Source organism: Microtus pennsylvanicus, chromosome 10 (genome assembly GCF_037038515.1).
Source record: "Microtus pennsylvanicus isolate mMicPen1 chromosome 10, mMicPen1.hap1, whole genome shotgun sequence".
Classification (NCBI taxonomy): Eukaryota; Metazoa; Chordata; class Mammalia; order Rodentia; family Cricetidae; genus Microtus; species Microtus pennsylvanicus.
In genome coordinates, this window is record NC_134588.1 from 50,172,872 (window position 1) to 50,193,804 (window position 20,933).

Sequence of the window (20,933 nt, forward strand, 5' to 3'; positions counted from 1 at the left end):
GCATCTCTGGGGGTGGGGAATGGATTACTAAAAACTACTCAGGAACAGATCTAGGAAGCTTTAGCTTGTTACATGTGATTGCCAGCTACCCTCTCACTAGATGGTGGTAGTCCCTGTATGGCTTTTTGCAAGTACAATCTCTCACTTGTTTCCTTTGCAGTGCCCACCCTAGTTAAAAGTCTCTTTTTGCACGATTTATCTGGTTTAACTTTAAAGAAAGTTAAATGAAATAATTTTTTCCCCAATATTCTGCAGTGTAGTCCACCTTCCAATAGCTGCTATAAAAGCCCATTCTAATCATCTAATAATTTGGATAACTTAAAATGCTTACTGAAATTTCAATAATTAATACCTAGTTCAGACTCTCCTATAGTTCAAAATGAGGATACAACACCATGAATCGATAGCCAAAGTCTACCATATTCAACATTACTGCTGAATAAGTAAACAGGTTCTTCCTCTATCAAGAAGACAGTGTCTCTGAGAAGTAACTCCCACAGAAGCATGACTACAGTAAACAAAAGATCAAACAGCCTGGGGATGGCTAGGGCAAGAGTGGGGGAAGGAGGCATTATCTGTCCAAACATTTCAATTATGACATCAGAAACCCTAGGTCACCTCTGATCATGTTACCTCCTCCCGTACCTTCACATGAACTGATTTTCCACAGGTCTCCTAACTAGACTTTTAAGAGTCTGGTGCCACCAGTTTACTTCTCTAATGGAACAAAATGGGTATTTATTGGTAGCATAATGAGTTTAAAGCTTTTCCAAGGGGAGCTTGACAGGGTTTTCATCAAGATAATGTGCATTCCTTGACTCCTGGCCTGGCTCTTCTGACCACCACTACTGCAAACACCACATAGGAAGGATGCAGGCTTCCAATGTGACTGTTCCTTAATTTAACTGGGAAATTGCTTCTTAGAGGTCGATTTTACATTAATTAAGGAACACCATACGCTACATTTCTATTTTAAGATTAGCAGAGTCTTGATTTCTTTGTCAACTTATGGACTGTGAAGGAAAGGGTTAGGATGTGTTAAAAATCTAATTTCCAATGAAGATGATTTGCTGCTTCTGACTGATTTAGGACATAAACTACAGGAGGGGCTTTCAGTTACCACAGTAAATGTCTGTTTATTGCTTCAGCCTTCATCACTACTTAAAGTCAGTCTTAAAAGAGAAAAGTGAACGGCTGGGGATGGGGATGCACTGATGCAAAAGGGAAATAGTAAAAGAACTCTGATTAGTGCGATTTGAAATAAACACAGCTGGATTTTCTCATCCTACCCATGTGATTTTTTAAAAGTCACGTTTCCCCTACATCTCCAATAATGCTTGGGTTGGCTAGCTCAATCTGCCACATGTTTACAGATTCTGTTCCAAATTTAGGAACTGGGAAACTTTTCATTAAAAACGCTTATTGCCACACAAAATCCTGGACTCAGTGCAGGTGAGTTTCTGCTTGGTTGGCAGTTATGAGTCTGAACTGTGTCACTGAGTTCTTGAAGGGATCTGCGCCAGTAGTTGAGCACTGCAGGACACTCGAGTTTAACCAACACGCATTTTAAGATATTTATTCTGATATGTACCAAGTAGTAATTAATAAACTTGGGTGTTTCAATACTCTCATCACATTTTAAACTGAGATCTCATCTCACAACAAGAAAAGAATCCCCCCTGTTCTCTGGATTTTACTGTTTTATAATAAGATATTTTCTGAACATTTTCAAGTGATTCTATCTACTGAAAAACATGCAACTCTTTTGTATTGTAATTTAATTGTCCCTCACAGGCTATGTGTGTGTGTGTGCATGTATATATCTATGTAATCACTCACTAGTGTTCTATTGTGTACTCAAAACCCACTTTCTGAGAACCTTGAAAGTTAGCTATACTGGCCTCCTTGCTGTAGGTGAAACCACTTTCTATTGCTTATACTACTGATTTTTATGTTAGCCACATAGATGTGCTTATAGAAGCAAAGTACATAATACAGATTTTCCTTCTCCCTGCTCAGTCTCCAGACAGGATAGTCTAATGAGTCCAGATGATACAGATAAAGCAGGGTATCTGCAGCCTGAATCATCCCCTAAAATAAAAACCTCATGGCTCACTATCCCACAAAAAAGTCAAACATGTAGCTACTTTAACATGTATATATGTACACATTCAAGGAAGGCAGCATAGAAAGAGACTATAAAAACCAAAGTGTAATCTGAGAAGTAAAAAATTCCACTGTCTCTAATATACATAGAGACGTTTTATAATACAATTTTCTTATTCCTTCAATTGCAAATGAATTAAAACCTACTAATACCAATAAAACAAATATAAACACAGGTATATTGAATTTGGCAAATATATCAAAATGAACCAAATTATACCCAGAACCCAACTCAACTAATAGACCAGTTGAAGGGTACAAATACTAAAATTCCTTTAAAAAATATTTTTAATTGAAATAGAAATACATCACTCCTCCCTTTTTCTCTTCTCAGCCACTCCCACACTCTTCCACTCTCAAGTTGATATCCTATTTTTGATTATATATGTATTTCTATCTATCTATCTATCTATCTATCTATCTATCTATCTATCTATCTATCTATCTATCTATCTATCTATCTATCTATCTATATTCCACTGCGCCTATTGTTTGTGTGTATATGGTTTCAGGGCTGACAACTCTGCACTGGACAACCAATAAGGGAATTTCGTCTTCGAGGGACACTAATTCTTCTTTCAGCAGTCAGTAGTTGCCTGTATTCTAGGGGAGGAACTCCCCCTTGCACATTAACAGGTCCACTGACATTGCTGTCATTTCTTCCCAGGATTCTGGCCTTCTCTTCTACTATGTTCCCTGAGCCACAGAGGCAGGAGCTATAATACAGATCTGTTTGGACTGGTCTCCCCACAACACACTGAGCTCTGCAATATGTCCTGTTGTGGTTTTCTACAATGTTGCCTTTCAGGGATTGAGGGTGGGCCTCTAATGCTGAAGACACAACACACTTAGGATACATGACTTAGATGACTCAAGCTAGGTCTGCACTAAAGGCCTCTTTCCTATGGTCTAGCTTTCATGGTTCCAGAAAACACTATGCAAGCTGCCAAGGGAGTAAAGCAATTACAATCCTAGCCAGTTGCCACACCTATCAACCACAATTATCAGCATGCAAAAAGTACAGCAAGCAGAAATATGAGTATATCTATTATAGTGCAGTTCATTCTATAAGTCATTCACAGTTAGCCATGGGTGGTCAGGTAGAGGCTTGGAGACGTGGAAAGAATACAAAAGTCAGGGAGCATATGATTTCTGACTTGGGTATTGTTATATGAGCATGTACTAAAATTAAACCAGACTCAGGACAGAGTATGGGAACGGGGACTATCATTTGTGAAAAGAATAAAATCAAATGCAGAGCAATAATACAAAACACTATGGGAAATACTATAAATGAAAGACTTCATGGAGTTCATAAGAGATAATGCTGGGAGTTAGGGAAGGAATGGGCCATGTTATTGTATTTGCATACTATGCTAATGATTACAATAAATTATTATACACACAGTAAGATATTACAATTGAAATTTCATTTGTGATACTGAGATAAAGAGAGGTGATAAGCCAAAGTGAAGTCCATGACAGGATGTAGTGTTTATAAAGGAGACGTTTGGGACTAGTTCCACTACCTTGGACCCCTCAGTTAGCTCAAGACTACAGAGGGTGACTAGAGACTGAAAAAGTCACAAGACTTTTGCTGGAGTGAATTTTGAGAAAACGATGAGGTGCATCCTTGTTCTCTACAATGAATATAGGTAGGGGAAACGGGATGAGGTTTGATTCTTCCTGGGTAGCAAGATGACGAGAAATGACTAAGTATTGGTAGTGGAACAGGAATGATACAGCTTTCAGAATGGTCTGTGTTCCTAATTTCTAGTGGCTGTCAGTGCAAAGAAAGTATGAATGTTCTTTGTAGAGTTTGGAGACCACAATAACAAACACTCCTCCTTAGAATGGGCTGGTGAGGTGGTCAATGTGTAAGCTGCTTGCGGTGTAAGTTTGGACAACTGCATTCTGCAATCCAGTACCCACGTCAATGAAATGGACAGTGGTGCATGGCTATGGTCTCAGGGACAGGAGATGGAGACAGGAGAAGCTGCAGTTGTCCAATTGCTGAGCTCTAGGCTCAGGAGAAGACCCTATCTTTGGCTTCTGTGTCCCTGCATGGGTATATACCCCTTTTCCATAAGAACTCCTGGAATGAAATTATAGGTGAGAGTCTCCTTAGAGATGAAAAATCCCTGAAGGATTCCTTGAAAATTCTCCTTAGAGATGATAAATCCTTGAAGGAAGAAGCAAGATACAAACATCTGCCATGTTCATTGACCATAAAGGAAAACTAAGATGGTACTTAGACTGTTTACCTCCTTTCTACTCCTGTGTCTATTCACCAAATACCAAAAAGTAGGGTTGGTAACAAATACTTGAAAATCTGGCAACGTAATAGGCCCAGTGTTTTTCATCATCCCCTAGTTTTAAGTGCCTCTGAACAAAGGGTAAAAGAATCAGTCTTTTCATGATCCCATGCCCTCTTACATGCCACACTTTAAAAGTCAAAATGCAACCCATATGGATTCTAGAAAATGATATTCCTGGGTTTTAACTGATCAGATGACTTTGAAACAATGACTTTTTTTTTTTTTTTTTTTTTTTGGTTTTTCGAGACAGGGTTTCTCTGTAGCTTTGGAGCCTGTCCTGGAACTAGCTCTTGTAGACCAGGCTGGTCTCGAACTCACAGAGATCCACCTGCCTTTGCCTCCCAAGTGCTGGGATTAAAGGCGTGCGCCACCACCGCCTGGCAACAATGACTTTGACATTCTACTTTTTTCTAAAGTATTCCTTATATTCTGTCTTTTTCTACTGCCAAGCCCCTCTTTAGAGCCTTCACTGTATCTTATAGTAGCTTCATAATAACTGGCACCCCAAGCCTGGTGTCTACAGAGCAGGTAATCTGAAATTGCACACTCCACAGTGCTGGATTTCTCCATCCACGGCACTGTTTCATGCTACTTCTAGGGAACCCTGTGCAGGTTCTCTGCTGCTTGTAAGACTAGAGTCTAAACTCCTTAGCTTGACATTTAAGAACTTTAGAGAACTGAGCTGAAAAACATTTCTTTCCATAATTTTAATGACATGTCCCCTCAGATTTCTGGTTCAGTAATTTTACCAAAAATTCTAATATCATCCCATTTTACTACCATGTTCCCCATCCCCATTTCTTTTGCATGCAGCCTACTGTTTTCTTTATAGAAATTTTTTAAGGGTAGAAAACAAACAAGCAAAACAACACAATCTTTGTGATCTGGTATCTTGCGATGTTATAGACAGATAGGCTTCTGTTCAGGGGTCTTTACCATTTACTGTACTGGACACTGGGGGCGGAGAGGTGTCCCCAGTCTGCACATTTGTTTTCTTGTCTTGGGACATTTTCATCCCTAAAGTCTTTGTTCCTTTTTCTAATCTTGTACACGGATTCTTTCATTCTTTATACTACTTATTTTTTTGTAGGGGGTGTGAAAGTCAGAAGACAACTTGGAGTGTGTTCTGTCCTCCCACCATGGATGTTCCAGGGATGGAATCTAGGTCATCAGGTTTGGTGATATGTACCCTCACTGGCTTCTACTATCTTGCCCTTCTGACTCTTCTATCTTCTGCTACACTTCCTGTGACAGTGACTTGATTTTCATGTTAACTTTCAAGATCTTTCTTCCTGTTTTTCCTCTCTGCTACTTTGTTATTATTTTATAGGTATACAGTCTTTTTTAAATTTTTTTTTTTTTTTGGTTTTTCGAGACAGGGTTTCTCTGTAGCGTTGGTGCCAGTCCCGGAACTAGCTCTTGTAGACCAGGCTGGCCTCGAACTCCCAAAGATCCGCCTGCCTCTGCCTCCCAAGTGCTGGAATTAAAGGCGTGCGCCACCACCGTCCGGCTAGGTATACAGTCTTATCTTTTAAAGAAATAATTCATTTTACTTGTAAAGTTGTTTTTGCTATGAACATAGGTCTCTTCGGTTGTTTATTTTGGTTTCTGTCTTTCATTTGTTATATTTCTTTGGTAGTTACAAGACACTTGGTTGTATGTGTAAGAGTAAAGCACTAAAGAGCTCAGCAGAAACTCTGTTGCTATAATGAGCTCACAGACTCATGAGCTCCATTGCAGACTCTTCCTGGCCAGCTGTTTTTCTTTAACATCTTTATTGAGAAAGAATTCATACACAATAAAATCCAACCATTTAAAGTATATAGAATTTTCAATATATTTAGAACTGTGCAATCATCACCAAAATTTAAGCTTAAATTATTTTTACCACTCAAAATAGAAGCTTAACGCCCCTCAAGTTACTCCTCTTTCACTGGCTTTTTTTATATATCACATCTTCTGTCTTTGGCAACTATTAATATCTATGAATTTTCCTATTCTTGCCACTTCCATATTCTACAAAAGGAAACACAATGTTTAGAAGGCTAGTATCCAAGATAACAGCTTCACACAGATTGGGGAAACTAAAGTTGTGATTAGTTTTTCTCTCTGCAGTGGTGGGGATGAAATGTATGCTAGGCGGTATCATACCCCAGTCCATAACAAATATTTTTCAATTATGATGCTTTCAAGTTTAAACACAGTCATACATGCTGCAGCATGTTTCAGTATTCCATTCTTTTATTGTGGATGACTAATATGGGAATATGTTTGTGTACCCATCTGTCGATGGTCATGTGGGTCATGTTCACTTTGGTAATCATGATTACTATGAATAATGCTGCTGTGAACACTTATGTACATATATTTATATGGATGTTTTTGTATTGCATGTACTTACCACCTGGGATTTTAACAGAGAAACACAAACGTCACTACTATAAATCCTTTTGTGGGTGTGTAGTTTCTCCAATCTTTATGATAAGACTAACTTGAATGTTAGTATTCTAAAGGAAGGCAGGATCTGAACTATTCCAGAATTATGGAAGTATGTGTGCTAAATCAACCCTCAATGGCAAATGCTAGTTAGAATTTAAGAACAGATTCTGGCATTATTGGGGGCCATAGTGTATCCAAATATAAACATTTCCAGTTTCAGTTGCAAAAAAAAATTAGGAATAAACAAACAGGAGTCATTGGAGCAGTTCATGGAAATTCCTTTAAAAAGAGATAATTCAACTGGTAGTAACCAACACCCTGATAAGGGTCCCTCTTTTTAGATGTTTGAAACATAGATGTCATAACACAGTTACAGCAATCATCTTGTGTTCATGAGGAGATCTTTGAAGATCCTATGGATGGCAGACTTTGACTTTTATGTGAGGGGAAAATATACTGTGTTCAGTTAGTAGTTCGTTTTGTATCTTAGGTGGTAAGACTTCAGAAATTCCTTCTGTACAGCAATTATATATGATCATTTAATCTTAAATAGTCCATGATTCATTCAGATTTTTCTAGTTTTACTAGTAATCATATTTCTGCTTTGAGTGTTAATTTTAAAGACAAAAAGCAGACTTTTATGTATAACCTTAAAAACTGAATGTTTATGTTCTTCCTAGGCCTTGGGAAGTATATGAAAGCAGAGTGAGCAAGCAACAGAAAGCAAGCTAGAAAGCAGCATTTCTCCATGGCTTGTTTCAGTCCTTACTTACAAGGTTCTGCCTTGAGTTCTTGCCCTGGAACTATAGAATGATGAATTATAAAGTAAAAGTGGAAATAAACCCTTTCCTTCCGCCAGCTGGTTTTGGTCAGTGGTTTTTTTTTTTTCCCCCACAGCAAAGAGGGCCAAACTAGACCATGCACCAAGCATGGGTCCACACAATTCCATAAAACAACTACTAGACATAAATCCAGACATCACCTGTAACATAATAATAGTAAGTGACTTTAATACCCCACTCTCACCAACTGACAGGACATTCTGACAAAAACTAAACAGAACATCTGGTCTAAATAATAGCATAAGTCAGATGGGACTAACAGACATCGGTAGAATTCCATCCCAACGCTAAAGAATCGATATTCTTCTCAGAAGCTTTTTCCAAAATGGATGATACAATAAGACACAGATAGAATAGCATCAAATACAGAAGTATTAAAATAACTTTTTATTCTATGTCATCATAATGGAATTAAAACTAGGACACAATGAGAACTCCAGAACATAAACAAATTTATGGGGATTAAATAATAAACTTTTTAATTATTAATAGATCATTGAAGAAATAAAGAAAGAAAAAATACTTCTACAATTGAACAAAAATTAAAGCACAACATACTAGAACCTATGAGATTCAATGAAAGTAGATCTAAGAGGAAAGTTTACAGCTAAAAGTACCTACATTATGAAAAAAAATTGGAGAGTTCTCAAATAAATAACTAAATAGTGCACCTTAGGGCTTTGGAAAAGCAAGGTCAAGCTAAGACTCATTCTTTTAGCAGACAGAAAGAAGTACAATCTGTGTAGAAAGTACTGAGATAGAGGGAGACAGAGACAGAGAAGATTAATGGAAGGAAGAGTTGGCACTTTGAAAAGATATAAAAGTTCAACAAATTCTTAGTTAAACTCACCAAAAGAGAGAGAAGATCCTATTTAATAAAGTTAATGGGGATGGAGAGCTGGCTCAGCAGTCAAGAGCAATGATTGCTCTTGCAGAGAACCTAGGTTTGTTTTCCAGTGCCCACAAGGGGTTAAAAACTATCTGTAACTCCAGTTCCAAGGGGAGCAAGAGCACCAAGAGGGCACTCCTCTGGCCTCTGGAAGTTTTGCAGAAATGTGATACACAAACACACATCTAGGCAAAACATTCATAAACACAAAAATAAATATATCTAAACAATAAAAAGGAAACCCAAGGGAGTGCATTACAGAAGAAATTCCAAACAATCATAAGGACATATCTTAAAAACTTTCAGTCAACTAAACTGGAAAATGTGAAATGCACAGACAAAATTTTAGATGCATATGGCATACCCAAATTAAACCAAGACAAAAAGCAAACAAACAAACACATTTCTAACAAGCAATTGGATTAAAGCAGTCATAAAACATCTCCCAGCTAAAAGGAGTCCAGACCCAGATGGATGCAAATTTTAGCAGACCTTTACAGAAGAACTAATACTGATGATTCTCAAACTACTCCATAAAATAGAAAGCATAGAATACCTGCTGAACTCTTTGTACAAACCAAGTATTAACTAGTACAAACCAAATAAAGATGATAACAACAACAAAAATATAATTTCCCTGATAAAAAGAGCTGCAAATATTATAAACAAAATATTTGCAAACTGAATGCCACACATCAAAGAGATCATTTGTTGGTTTCAGAGCTGTAGGGATAGCGCAACATATGCAAATGAAAGAATGTAGTATTTCACACAAATGAACTCAGATAGAAATTACACAATTAAGAGGTTTTTAATGAAATCTAGAAGGACTAGAAGGAATATATCACAACACAATAAAGGCTATTCATGATAACATTATATTAAATGAAGAGAAAACTTGAAATTATTTCTACTAAAACCAAAAAGATGACAAGGATCTTCACTCTCTTATTTAATAGTGGTTGAAATCTTAGCTGGAACAAGAGAAAAAGAGAGAGAAAGAGAGGAGAGAGAGAGGGGAGGGGGAGGGACAGGAAAGGAAGAAGGGAGGGAAGGAAGGAGGGAGGGAGGGAAAAAGAGAAGGGATACACATAGGAAAATGAGTCAGAGTATCCTTACTTGTAGATAAGATGTTATACATAAGGGACCCTAAAGACTCCACCAGGAAACACTTAATCTGCTAAACACTTTTAGTAAAATGGAAGGATCCAAAATTAACATGCAAAATTCAGCATTCCTTCTTATGTACAAATGTATATTATATACTAATGATACTTATATACTAATGATAAATATACTAAAAAAAGAAATCAGAGAAACAATCCCATGCACAATTGCCTCAAACAAAACCAAATCATACTGCAAATTTTGAATAAATCTAAGGAAAGAAATGCAAGGTATCTACAAGGAAAGGTTTTAACACTGAAGAAAGGGCTGAAGAAGACACTAGAAGACTGAACATGGGTTGACAGAATTAACATTGTGAAAACAGCTACATGGTGAATTCTTGGTTCAATTATATTTTTATTTCTCCTTTCCTCTTACTTAAAAAATATTTATGTATGTATGTATTGTGTATTTAATGTATGAGTGTTCTATCTGCATTTACGTGTTATGCCAGAAGAGGACATCAGATCCTACTATGGATGCTTGTGAGCCACCATGTGATTGTTGGGAATGAACTTAGGACCTCTGGAAGAAGAACCAGTGTTCTTAACCCCTGAGCCATCTCTTCAGCCCTCCTTTTTTCTCTTTTAAAAAAAATATCGATTTTAGAGATTATAATATAATCACATTATTTCCCTCTTCCCTTCAAACCATCCCATATACTCCTCCTTGCTGTCTTTTAAATCCATGACCTCATTCTTCATTAACTGTTGTCACATGCATATATGTATACTTATTCCTAAATATAACCTGCTTGGTTTATATAATGTAACTTGTATGCATGTTTTCAGGGCTGACCATTTGGTACAGGATGACTAAATGATGTGTTCTTCACTGGGTAAGACAATTTCTCCTGGTCTCTGCATTCTATAGTTCTTTGTGTAGAGTTGAGGTCTCGTGGTGTTCTCCCTGGCCCCCCCTCTTTGGACTGCCTATTGTTTTCCTTGTTCAGCTTATGTTTGGGCAGTCATGTTAATGAAATGTTATGTGTGTAGCTTCTGATCTTAATGAAAGATACACAGTCCCACAGAAAACTCCCTGACACTCTGGCTCTTACCATCTTAATAACTAAGAGTGCAGTAGTGGCATATATACCTCAGCAGAAAGCAGCAGCTTTCTAATTGAACTTAAGACCCACTCAACAAGAGGGAAACTGGTACTGTTAACCCAGCCAATTACCAGAGCTGATGAAGCCATGGATCTTGGTGAAGAATCAATAACAACCACTTTACTAAACCTCATAATCCCTAGTTAAGTCCTAAGTATTTGTCCTTTCATTCACAGATAACTGTAGTCCTCACCCCTCATCAAAGATAACTCTGCAATAGACAGAGATCATTACAGAAAACTATAACCAATCAAATACAGAGTTGTGGAATCCAGCTCCAATGGGTACATCTAGACAGACTTTTAAATTTCACTACTTCCTATGTGGTCCACAGATAAGATCTGATAAAACTCAGTATGAAAATAATTCTAAAATAAAACTCAAAATTCTCTGCCTGGCAAGTCTATCATTTTAATTTCTGTCTGTGAGAAAGGTGGCAGAAAACAGAGTCACTAACTAGAAAAAAAAACTAACTGTAAATCCTCAAGTATAAATGACAATATCAAATATGAAAGACAGTCATGTTTAAATCTATGTCTATGACTTGCTTAACTCTGGACAAGTTTCTCAGTCTTCCTACCTCCAGTTCCTCAACTACAAAATGAGAGTAAAAAGTAAGCACCGGCGATGGCAATGACTCACTGACACATTTCCAAAACCATGAGTACTGTGAGGCAGTAAGACGCATCTGAGAATATACTCAATTATTCCAAACCATGAGTACTGTGAGGCAGTAAGATGCATCTGAGAATATACTCAATTATTCCAAACCATGAGTGCTGTGAGGCAGTAAGATGCATCTGAGAATATACTCAATTATTTCCAAAACCATGAGTACTGTGAGGCAGTAAGATGCATCTGAGAATATACTCAATTATTCCAAACCATGAGTGCTGTGAGGCAGTAAGATGCATCTGAGAATATACTCAATTATTCCAAAACTATGAGTACTGTGAGGCAGTAAGATGCATCTGAGAATATACTCAATTATTCCAAACCATGAGTGCTGTGAGGCAGTAAGATGCATCTGAGAATATACTCAATTATTTCCAAAACCATGAGTACTGTGAGGCAGTAAGATGCATCTGAGAATATACTCAATTATTCCAAACCATGAGTGCTGTGAGGCAGTAAGATGCATCTGAGAATATACTCAATTATTCCAAAACTATGAGTACTGTGAGGCAGTAAGATGCATCTGAGAATATACTCAATTATTCCAAACCATGAGTGCTGTGAGGCAGTAAGATGCATCTGAGAATATACTCAATTATTCCAAACCATGAGTGCTGTGAGGCAGTAAGATGCATCTGAGAATATACTCAATTGTTTCAAAACTATGAGTACTGTGAGGCAGTAAGATGCATCTGAGAATATATTCAATTATTTCAAAACTATGAATGCTGTGAGACAGTAAGATGTATCTGAGAATATAGTCAATTATTTCAAAACTATGAATGCTGTGAGACAGTAAGATGCATCTGAGAATATACTCAATTATTTCAAAACTATGAGTACTGTGAGGCAGTAAGATGCATCTGAGAATATACTCAATTATTTCAAACCATGAGTGCTGTGAGGCAGTAAGATGCATCTGAGAATATACTCAATTATTTCAAAACCATGAGTGCTGTGAGGCAGTAAGATGCATCTGAGAATATACTCAATTATTTCAAAACCATGAGTGCTGTGAGGCAGTAAGATGCATTTGAGAATATACTCAATTATTTCAAACCATGAGTGCTGTGAGGCAGTAAGATGCATCTGAGAATATACTCAATTATTTCAAAACCATGAGTGCTGTGAGACAGTAAGATGCATCTGAGAATATACTCAATTATTTCAAAAGGATGGTATCTTCAGGGAGTTAAACATGCAATGTTTACTAGGTTAGCAGTTCTAACTACTGAAATCCTTGAAATTCTTTCCAAACTGTGTTTTCCGCAAGTGACTATAAACCACCAAGACTGATTTTATATGCTACACATACAGAACAGTATAGTAGAAAAGAGATGAATGCTGGAAAAATCCCACAGGCAAGTATCATTTTTGTTATTTATAAACTGTATGATCTTGGACAACATTACTTTGCACATCAGATTCTTTATATATAGCATAAGATCACACTTATCATAGAGACTGAATAAGATAATCATATGTATCCAGTATAGCACAACATTTTTCTTTTCTTTCCTTTTTTTTTTTTTCGAGACAGGGTTTCTCTATAGCTTTGGAGCCTGTCCTGGAGATAGTTCTTGTAGACCAGGCTGGTCTTGGACTCAGAAATCTGCCTGCCTCTGCCTCCTGAGTGCCGGGATTAAAGGTGTGCGCTACCACCGCCCAGCAGCACTAAACATTTTTTTGGTTATCATCTCTGTTATCACTTAGTGATGATCAAAGAAAAAGAATTTTCCGATAACCAGTAGAACCTGACTTTACAAAAACAGTATATCTTATTATTAAAAACTTATATAGCTCCAAACTCTAATAATTATATGAATTTTATACTGGTTGACTGCTGAGTCAACATTTTGTACCTTGTCTCAATGTGAGTAAGACAAAAAAATAAATTTTGTACCGGATTATTCTGTCACTGATATAAAGGTAAAAGGTTCAAGAGTCTTATCAAAATCCACTTTGTGCTAGGCATGGTGTACACACCCTTAGCCCTAGCACTTAGGAAGCCAAGGCAGCTGGGTTTCTGTAATTGAAGGCCAACTTGGTGTATATAATAAACTCCAGGTCAATTAGAGCTACATACTGAGACACTATCTCAAAATAAGTAAATAATCAACTCTGGCATCTGATGTCTTTTTTTAAAACAAGTCACATCCTACCTGTCATCTGCATTGCGAAGGGATGGAAGTCGAAAGCTTGTGTTTCTGTCAAGCTTTGACTGGCTTTTGGTCCTCTTGATGGAACCTTTCAGGCGCTTGCTGAAGAATCCCTAGAATGAAAAGGCAGAGTGGTGGGCGAGGGAACTACTCGGAACCTTGCCTTCCACAAGAAACTTGCAAAAGGGGTTTAGATAGAAAGGGAAGGACTGGGACAGAATCTAGCTTTCAGTCTTTAATCAAATAAAATTAAGTAAATAATAAATAAATAAAGTAAATAAAATTACTTCTTGGTAATGTGATAAAAGACTTTTTTGTACTGTGAAAAACTGAGGTAGTTAAACTTGTTGATAACACCAATCCTAGTTTTTATACTATCTGTGGCAGAAAAAAACCTATAAGTTTACAAATAGACTTAAAACAGCAATAAACCACACAAATGTTTTCTATGAAAATATTACCAGCAATTTCAATAGAAATGACACCTAATGATTTCCTAACCTAAAGAAAAATAGGTAAATATAACGTCATGAGCAAAGTCCCTGAAGTGGGAAGGTGTTTAGTCTTACTGGGGAAACTGAAGATATTGCTAGAGGAGGATGGGGAAAGAGTTAACTAAGTAGTACAAAGACTATATTGTTAATCTTCAAAGTGTTATTAAAATTTGGTCACATCACTTTGGATATTGTTATTTATAAAATCAAAGGCAAATAAACTATTTTACATGAAATAGAGACCATCTATGAAATCACTAAAATACTGAGACGTTAACTCACAGGTTATGTGACCTCAAGCACCAGATCAAGCCAGTCCAGTTCCAGCATGGATGGGGAAGGCCCACGAGGTACCAACCCTAGCCAGTCAAGAAGATAAAGGCAACTGTTGGCTGCTGAAGCAGAGTCAGTTTTCTTCAAGGATAGGATGCCCATGCTCTAGGGGACTGCCATATACAGTGCACAAGCTGGCAGTACTATGTGGACTCAATAGATTTTGGGGAAGAGGGGGAAGAAGAGTAGATCAAATTGAGAGGGAAATGTGGTGATGAAGTTTTGGGAGAAGCTGGAAGGGAGTGGGAATGGGTTTGATTGATGAAAGTATATCGTGTATGAGCTATTCAGAAATACATTAAAAAAATGATCAAAATACTCGACATTCTTTGATGATCTCCTGTTACTTCCACCAAAGTACAGAAAGCTTGTCATGACCTCAAAAGTAATGAATATACAATAAAAAATTTGTTGCATAAATCCAAGATAAATGAAGATAGTCACTATTGATATGACATACAAAATAATGAGCTTCATTTTGGCCTGTTATATATATATATATTGTTCTCTCTCTGTATATTGTTATTATATATATTGTTCTCAATCATTCTTCTTCTTTATTGTCCTCTCCTCTACTCCTTGCCCAACACTGGCTGGCTCATCCCGCTCCCCACCCTTGCTTTCCTTTCAGTTTAGTCCCTTACCCCCTTCTTCATCTCTTTTGACTAATTTTGTCTTGAAGTCTATTTTATCAGGAATCAGAATAGCTGTAGCAACTTGTTTTTGTCTAATGTTGACTTGGTAGATTGCTTCCTATCCTCTGGCTTTCAATCTTTACCATTAAACATGTTTCTTAGAGACAAAAGTAGTTGAGTCTAGTTTTTTAACCCAGCCTGTGTCTCTTTTTTGGTGATTGAGGCTATTTAAACACTTTAAGGTTATTACTGAGAGATGTGTACTAATCCTGTAGCTTTGTTTGTTGATTTCTGGTTGGTGAGTTAATGCTTGCTCTTTATTTCTGCCATTAGTCTTTACGGTTTGCTCTTTTTTGATTACCCCTTTAATGAAATTATTTCCATGCTCTAAAGGCTTCACTCCTACCTCTTGCATGTTTAACATTTCTTTTTCTCTGCAGTGTTGGTTTGGTGAACACGAACCAACTTAGCTTCTGCTGTACTTGAAATATTTATTTCTTCTTTAATTAAAAATAGCTTTTCTGGGCATAGCAATCTTGGCCAGCAGATACTACTTTTAGGGCCTGAGATATATCCTTCCATACTCCTTGGAATCTGGTTGCTGAAGACAAATCTGTTCTTACTTTGGTGTTTCTGCCTTTGTAGGTGAATTAGTGTTCTCCTCTTATATAAGTTGAATATGTTTATAATATTAAAACTTGATCCACTCAAGAGAAAAAGGTGAAGCTGAGTGGTGGTGGTGCAAGCCTTTAATACCAGCACTCAGGAGGCAGAGGCAGGTGGATCTCTGTGAGTTTCAGACCAGACTGGTCTACTAGAGCTAGGTCCAGGACAGGCTCCAAAGCCACAGAGAAACCCTGTCTTGAAAAATAAAAAACAACAACAGAGAGAAAAAGATGAAAAAGTTACTTAATGACTGAAGAAAAATGTATATGATAAATTCAATTATTCTTGTTAGCCAGAAGGGGATCTGTGGTAAGATTCAGAGGTAATAGGTATGAGGTCCTGGGTTCACTCTCAAGTGCCAGAAACAACTAACTATACAAAATTTAAAAAGAAAATGAAAGAGTGAGTAAAATCCCCAAAACCCCAAAGATGCAATCATTTAAATTTAAATTCCAGCTTATTATAAGTACTTATATTTGAAGAAAAAGAAAAAGTATCTTTAAAAATTCTTTATTGATTTAAACAGTCACTTGCCTAACCTGTTGTACAGTGCAGTACTGGTGTTACGATGGAGAATTGCCATTAGTTCTCATGATAAATTCTATATTCCTATGTCTCATCAGAATATCCCCTTCACCAGAGGTTCCTAATGCTGTGACCCTTAAATACAGTTCTTCGTGGTGTGGTGACCCCCAACCATAAAACGATTTTGTTAATACTTCATAACTGTAATTTTGCCGCTGTTATGAACTGTAAATATCTGATATGCAGTATGTTTGATATTGTCGAGGTTTTCTGCCCTGCCTGGTTCCTGCAATCATTAAGTCCCAAAGAAATCACACAGAGGTCTACATTAGTTATAAACTGATTGGCCCATTAGCTCAGGCTTCTTATTAACTCTTATAACTTATATTAGTCCATTATTCTTATCTGTGTTAGCCACATGGCTCAGTACCTTATTCGGTGAGGCAGTCACATCTTGATTCTTCTGTGGCTGAGAAAGGACTCCAGAGGAATGGGCTTCCTTCTTCCCAGAATTCTCCTGTTCTCATTGACCCGCCTCTACTTCCTGTCTGGTTGTCCCACCTCTACTTCCTGCCTGGCTACTGGCCAATCAGCATTTATTTAAAATATAATTGACAGGATACAGACCATGGTCACACACTATATGTTACCCCCAAAAGAACTGCAACCCACAGACTGGGAGTTGCTGCCTCATGTGCTCAGAAATGTAGCCAGCAAGCAAGACTTAATGACTGGCTTCTAGTTAGACTATTAGAGCTGGATGAGATTCTGGCCAATGACCTGACCAAATATTAATATACTTCTAATAAAAATACAGTTATGGAGTTGACTGAAAAATGTCCTAATGGAATTTACTCATCTAGCCCTTGAATTTTACCTTTTATTGGCATTTATTTCACCCTACTCCATATTGTAATATTTATTTCATAAAATTTATTTTATGTTTATTTTTTGTATAGAATTTTATTAGGTGCTAAAAAAATAAAGTTAAAACAAATGCAAATTCTGTCTTAAAGAAGCTTGTAATTTAATACAGGATTTAGACACCATATAAAAATATACACATAGCCCTATTAGAAGACTTGAAATGTCTAGGGAAAGAATCTCTGAGCACAGATATCTATCATTAGAAACCTCTAAAACCTCTAGAACAAAGACTGACAAACCAAAATAGAATATCCAAGAACTGTAAAACAAGTACATAAGAAGTAACATGTATAATGGGACTACTAAGATGAGGGAAAGATCAAAAACCCCACAGAAATCTATGAAATAATAATGGCTGAAATTTTCTCAAATTAATCAGACATCAAAACAAGATCTGCAGAGAACTTCAGGCAGCAGAAATGCCCCCAACAAACTAAAAACATCAAAATTACACTTTGGCACAGATATTTGTTATCTTTTTTGTTTTTGTTTTGTTTTTGCTTTTTTTGGAGACAGGGTTTATCTGTAGATCAGCCTGTCCTAGAACTTTCTCTGTAGACCAGGACTGCCTCAAACCCACACTAAAAGATTAATTTTATATGTATTAGTGTTCCATCTGCATGTATGTATGTATACCACATACATGCCATGGTAGTTCAGAAAAGGGTACTGGATCCCCTGGAACTGGAGTCACAGACAGTTGTGAGCCACAGCCATGGGTGCTAAGAGCCAAACCTGGTCTTCTGTAGTGACAATGTGTAGTAATAGGAGCGGCGGGGCTGCGTCCCCAGCACCTCGGCTGTCTGCTAGCTTATGCCCCGAAATAATTACACCGACACTGTATTCTTTTAAACACTGCTTGGCCCATTATTTCTAGCCTCTTCTAGGCTAACTCTCGCACCTGGACTAGCCCATTTCTAATAATGAATGTATCACCCCAAGGTGCGCTTACTGGGAAGATTCTAGCCTACGTCCATCCTGGGTCGGAGCTTCATTGCGTGTGCCCCCAAGAGCAGGGAGCATGGCGTCTCTCAGCTCACTTCCTCTTCCTCTCAGCATTCTGTTCTGTTTACTCCTCCCACCTATGTTTTAACCTATCAGGGCCAAGCAGTTTCTTTATTGCTTAACCAATGAAATCAACAGATTGATATATGACACTCCCACATCAACAATGAGTGCTCCTAAACCCCGAGCCATCTCCCAGTCCCAAGTTAGATATATTTAAACCAAAGAAATTCAAAGTTAATGACTAAATGCTGAAAGAACCCAGAGGGTAGCAGAAGGAAATTCCCTGAGTGCAGGAGAATGATGATAAAAATGGCTTCATGCTCAAAATATATTACAAGCTTTCATGAAAACGGTATTATGCAGCCCAGCATAGCAAAAAACTTTAAAAATCTTTAAAAGAAAAAGAACTACATGTTTTCAGAAACCATGGAAACACGACACATGGCATAAGTTATTTAAATAGGTGACAAAAAAATGCCACTATCTTAGAATTCTGCAACCTGAAAAATTATCCTTCCAAAGTGAAGAAAGAAGTAACTGCAATTTTCTAAGACAATATTGTACTTGTTGCTAACAGGCCTGCTGAAAAAGATACTAAAAAGAAGTTTAGTATTCCCATTGTACCAAAGTAAAGGAAGTTTAATTGTCATTCTATGTAAGGAGAAAAAAGGACTCTAATTAAATGCCTACTTAAAACTATGAAAGGCAGGAAAAGAGACAAAAATAAGAATACAGAACAAGGACAATGAAGAGAAAATGGTAACATACATTGGTAATCCATCTTAATAATCATTTTAATATTAATAGTATAAATGTATCAGTTACAAAGTAATACGGCGAAACCACATGCTGTTTAAGAGACATTCAATGAAACAGATACAAACAGATGAAAGGTAACTGGGCTGGACAGAGGCGGAGCGGCAGCGGCCAGACACACAGAGGCGGAGCAGCGGACGCGGCGGAGCGGCGGACGCGGCGGAGCGACACCGCATTCAGGAAGAGGCTTTGGGAGACCAGCGCGGCAGCAGACGCAAGCGGCAGGGTCAGGCGTGCAATAAGGAGAGCAGATCGCCCTACTACAATCAAATCAAAGAGGTATGCCTTTGGTTGGCCAGGTCACTGGCAAACATGGAGCCTGATCCTGTCCTGAAGACCCTTCGGAGGGGTGAGAGGGTTCTTGGCCGGCGGCAGGAACCAGGAAACAGAGCGAGGGCATTTTGTAAGCAGAGCCCTGGGCCAGCAGGGAAGCCTGATCCGGTTTTTAAAAGACCCATTAGATAGGATTAATAGGAGGAGATGGGCAGACGCCAAGGCAAGAACTCACCCAATAATCTGAAAAACAACATGAAAACACCAGAACCCAAGGATCTTACAACAGAAGTATTTGAACAATCTAACACAGAAGAAGTGGAAAAAATTGACTTTATGAACGCAATAGAGTCCCTTAAACAACATGTAAAAAATGCCCTTATATAAATGGATGAGAAGTATAACAAAAAGTTTGAAGAAATGAGTAAATATGTACATGATACCCTGGGAAACCAAGATAAAACGATCAAACAGGTAATGGAAATAGTTCAAGAACTGAAAACTGAAATGAAGGCAAGGAAGAAAATACAAACTGAGGACCAGCCGGATATGGAAAATCTAGGTCAATGAGCAGAGTCTACAGAAACAAGCATAATCAATAGAATACAAGAGATAGAAGAAAGAATCTCAGATTCTGAGGACACCATAGAGAAAATAAACGAACAGATCAAAGAAAACAGCAAAGCCAAAAAATTCTCAACACAAAACATTCAGGAAATATGGGACACAATAAAAAAAACCAAACTTAAGAATAACAGGAATAGAAGAAGGAGAAGAGTCACAGCTCAAAGGCCCAGAAAATATATTCAACAAAATTATGGAAGAAAACTTTCCCGACTTAAAGAAAGATATTCACTTAAATATTCAAGAAGCATACAGAACACCAAACAGACTGGATCAAAGAAAAACATCTCCTCGCCATATAATAATCAAAACACAAAATATACAGGTTAAAGAAAGAATATTAAGAGCTGCAAAGGAAAAAGGGCAAGTAACTTATAAAGGTAAACCGATCAGACTTACACCTGACTTCTCTATGGAAACTATGAAAGCCGAAAGGTCCTGGATAGATGTACTTCAGAAACTAAGAGACCATGGATGCAAACCCAAACTACTATACCCAGCCAAGCTATCGTTCATTATCAATGGAGAAAACAAGACATTCCAGGATAAGAATAAATTTAAACAATACGTAGCCACAAATCCAGCCCTACAGAAAGTAATAGAAGGAAAATCACAACCCAAGGAATCCAACACTGCCAACACTGCCTACAATAACCCAGGCATCTAGTGACCCTTCACCAGCACATCTCAAAGAAGGGAGACACACAATCTCTACTACCAAAAGCAATAAGAATAACCGGAGTAAACAACCACTGATCATTAATATCACTTAATATTAATGGGCTCAATTCACCTATAAAAGGCACAGGCTAAAAGATTGGATACGAAAACAGGATCCAACATTCTGCTGTTTGCAAGAAACACATCTC

The 20,933-nt window shown here is 37.5% G+C and overlaps 1 protein-coding gene across 6 annotated transcripts in view; it reads right to left on the reverse strand.

Moving 5' to 3' along the window:
* Rasal2 (RAS protein activator like 2) overlaps positions 1-20,933 on the reverse strand; it is a 287,723-nt gene that overhangs the window by 45,740 nt on the left and 221,050 nt on the right. For all 6 annotated transcript variants that reach the window (XM_075988340.1, XM_075988343.1, XM_075988342.1 and 3 more), the window contains one exon: positions 13,767-13,876. In XM_075988340.1, coding sequence (XP_075844455.1) covers positions 13,767-13,876 — 110 coding nt within the window. The remainder of the gene's footprint in view (positions 1-13,766; positions 13,877-20,933) is intronic.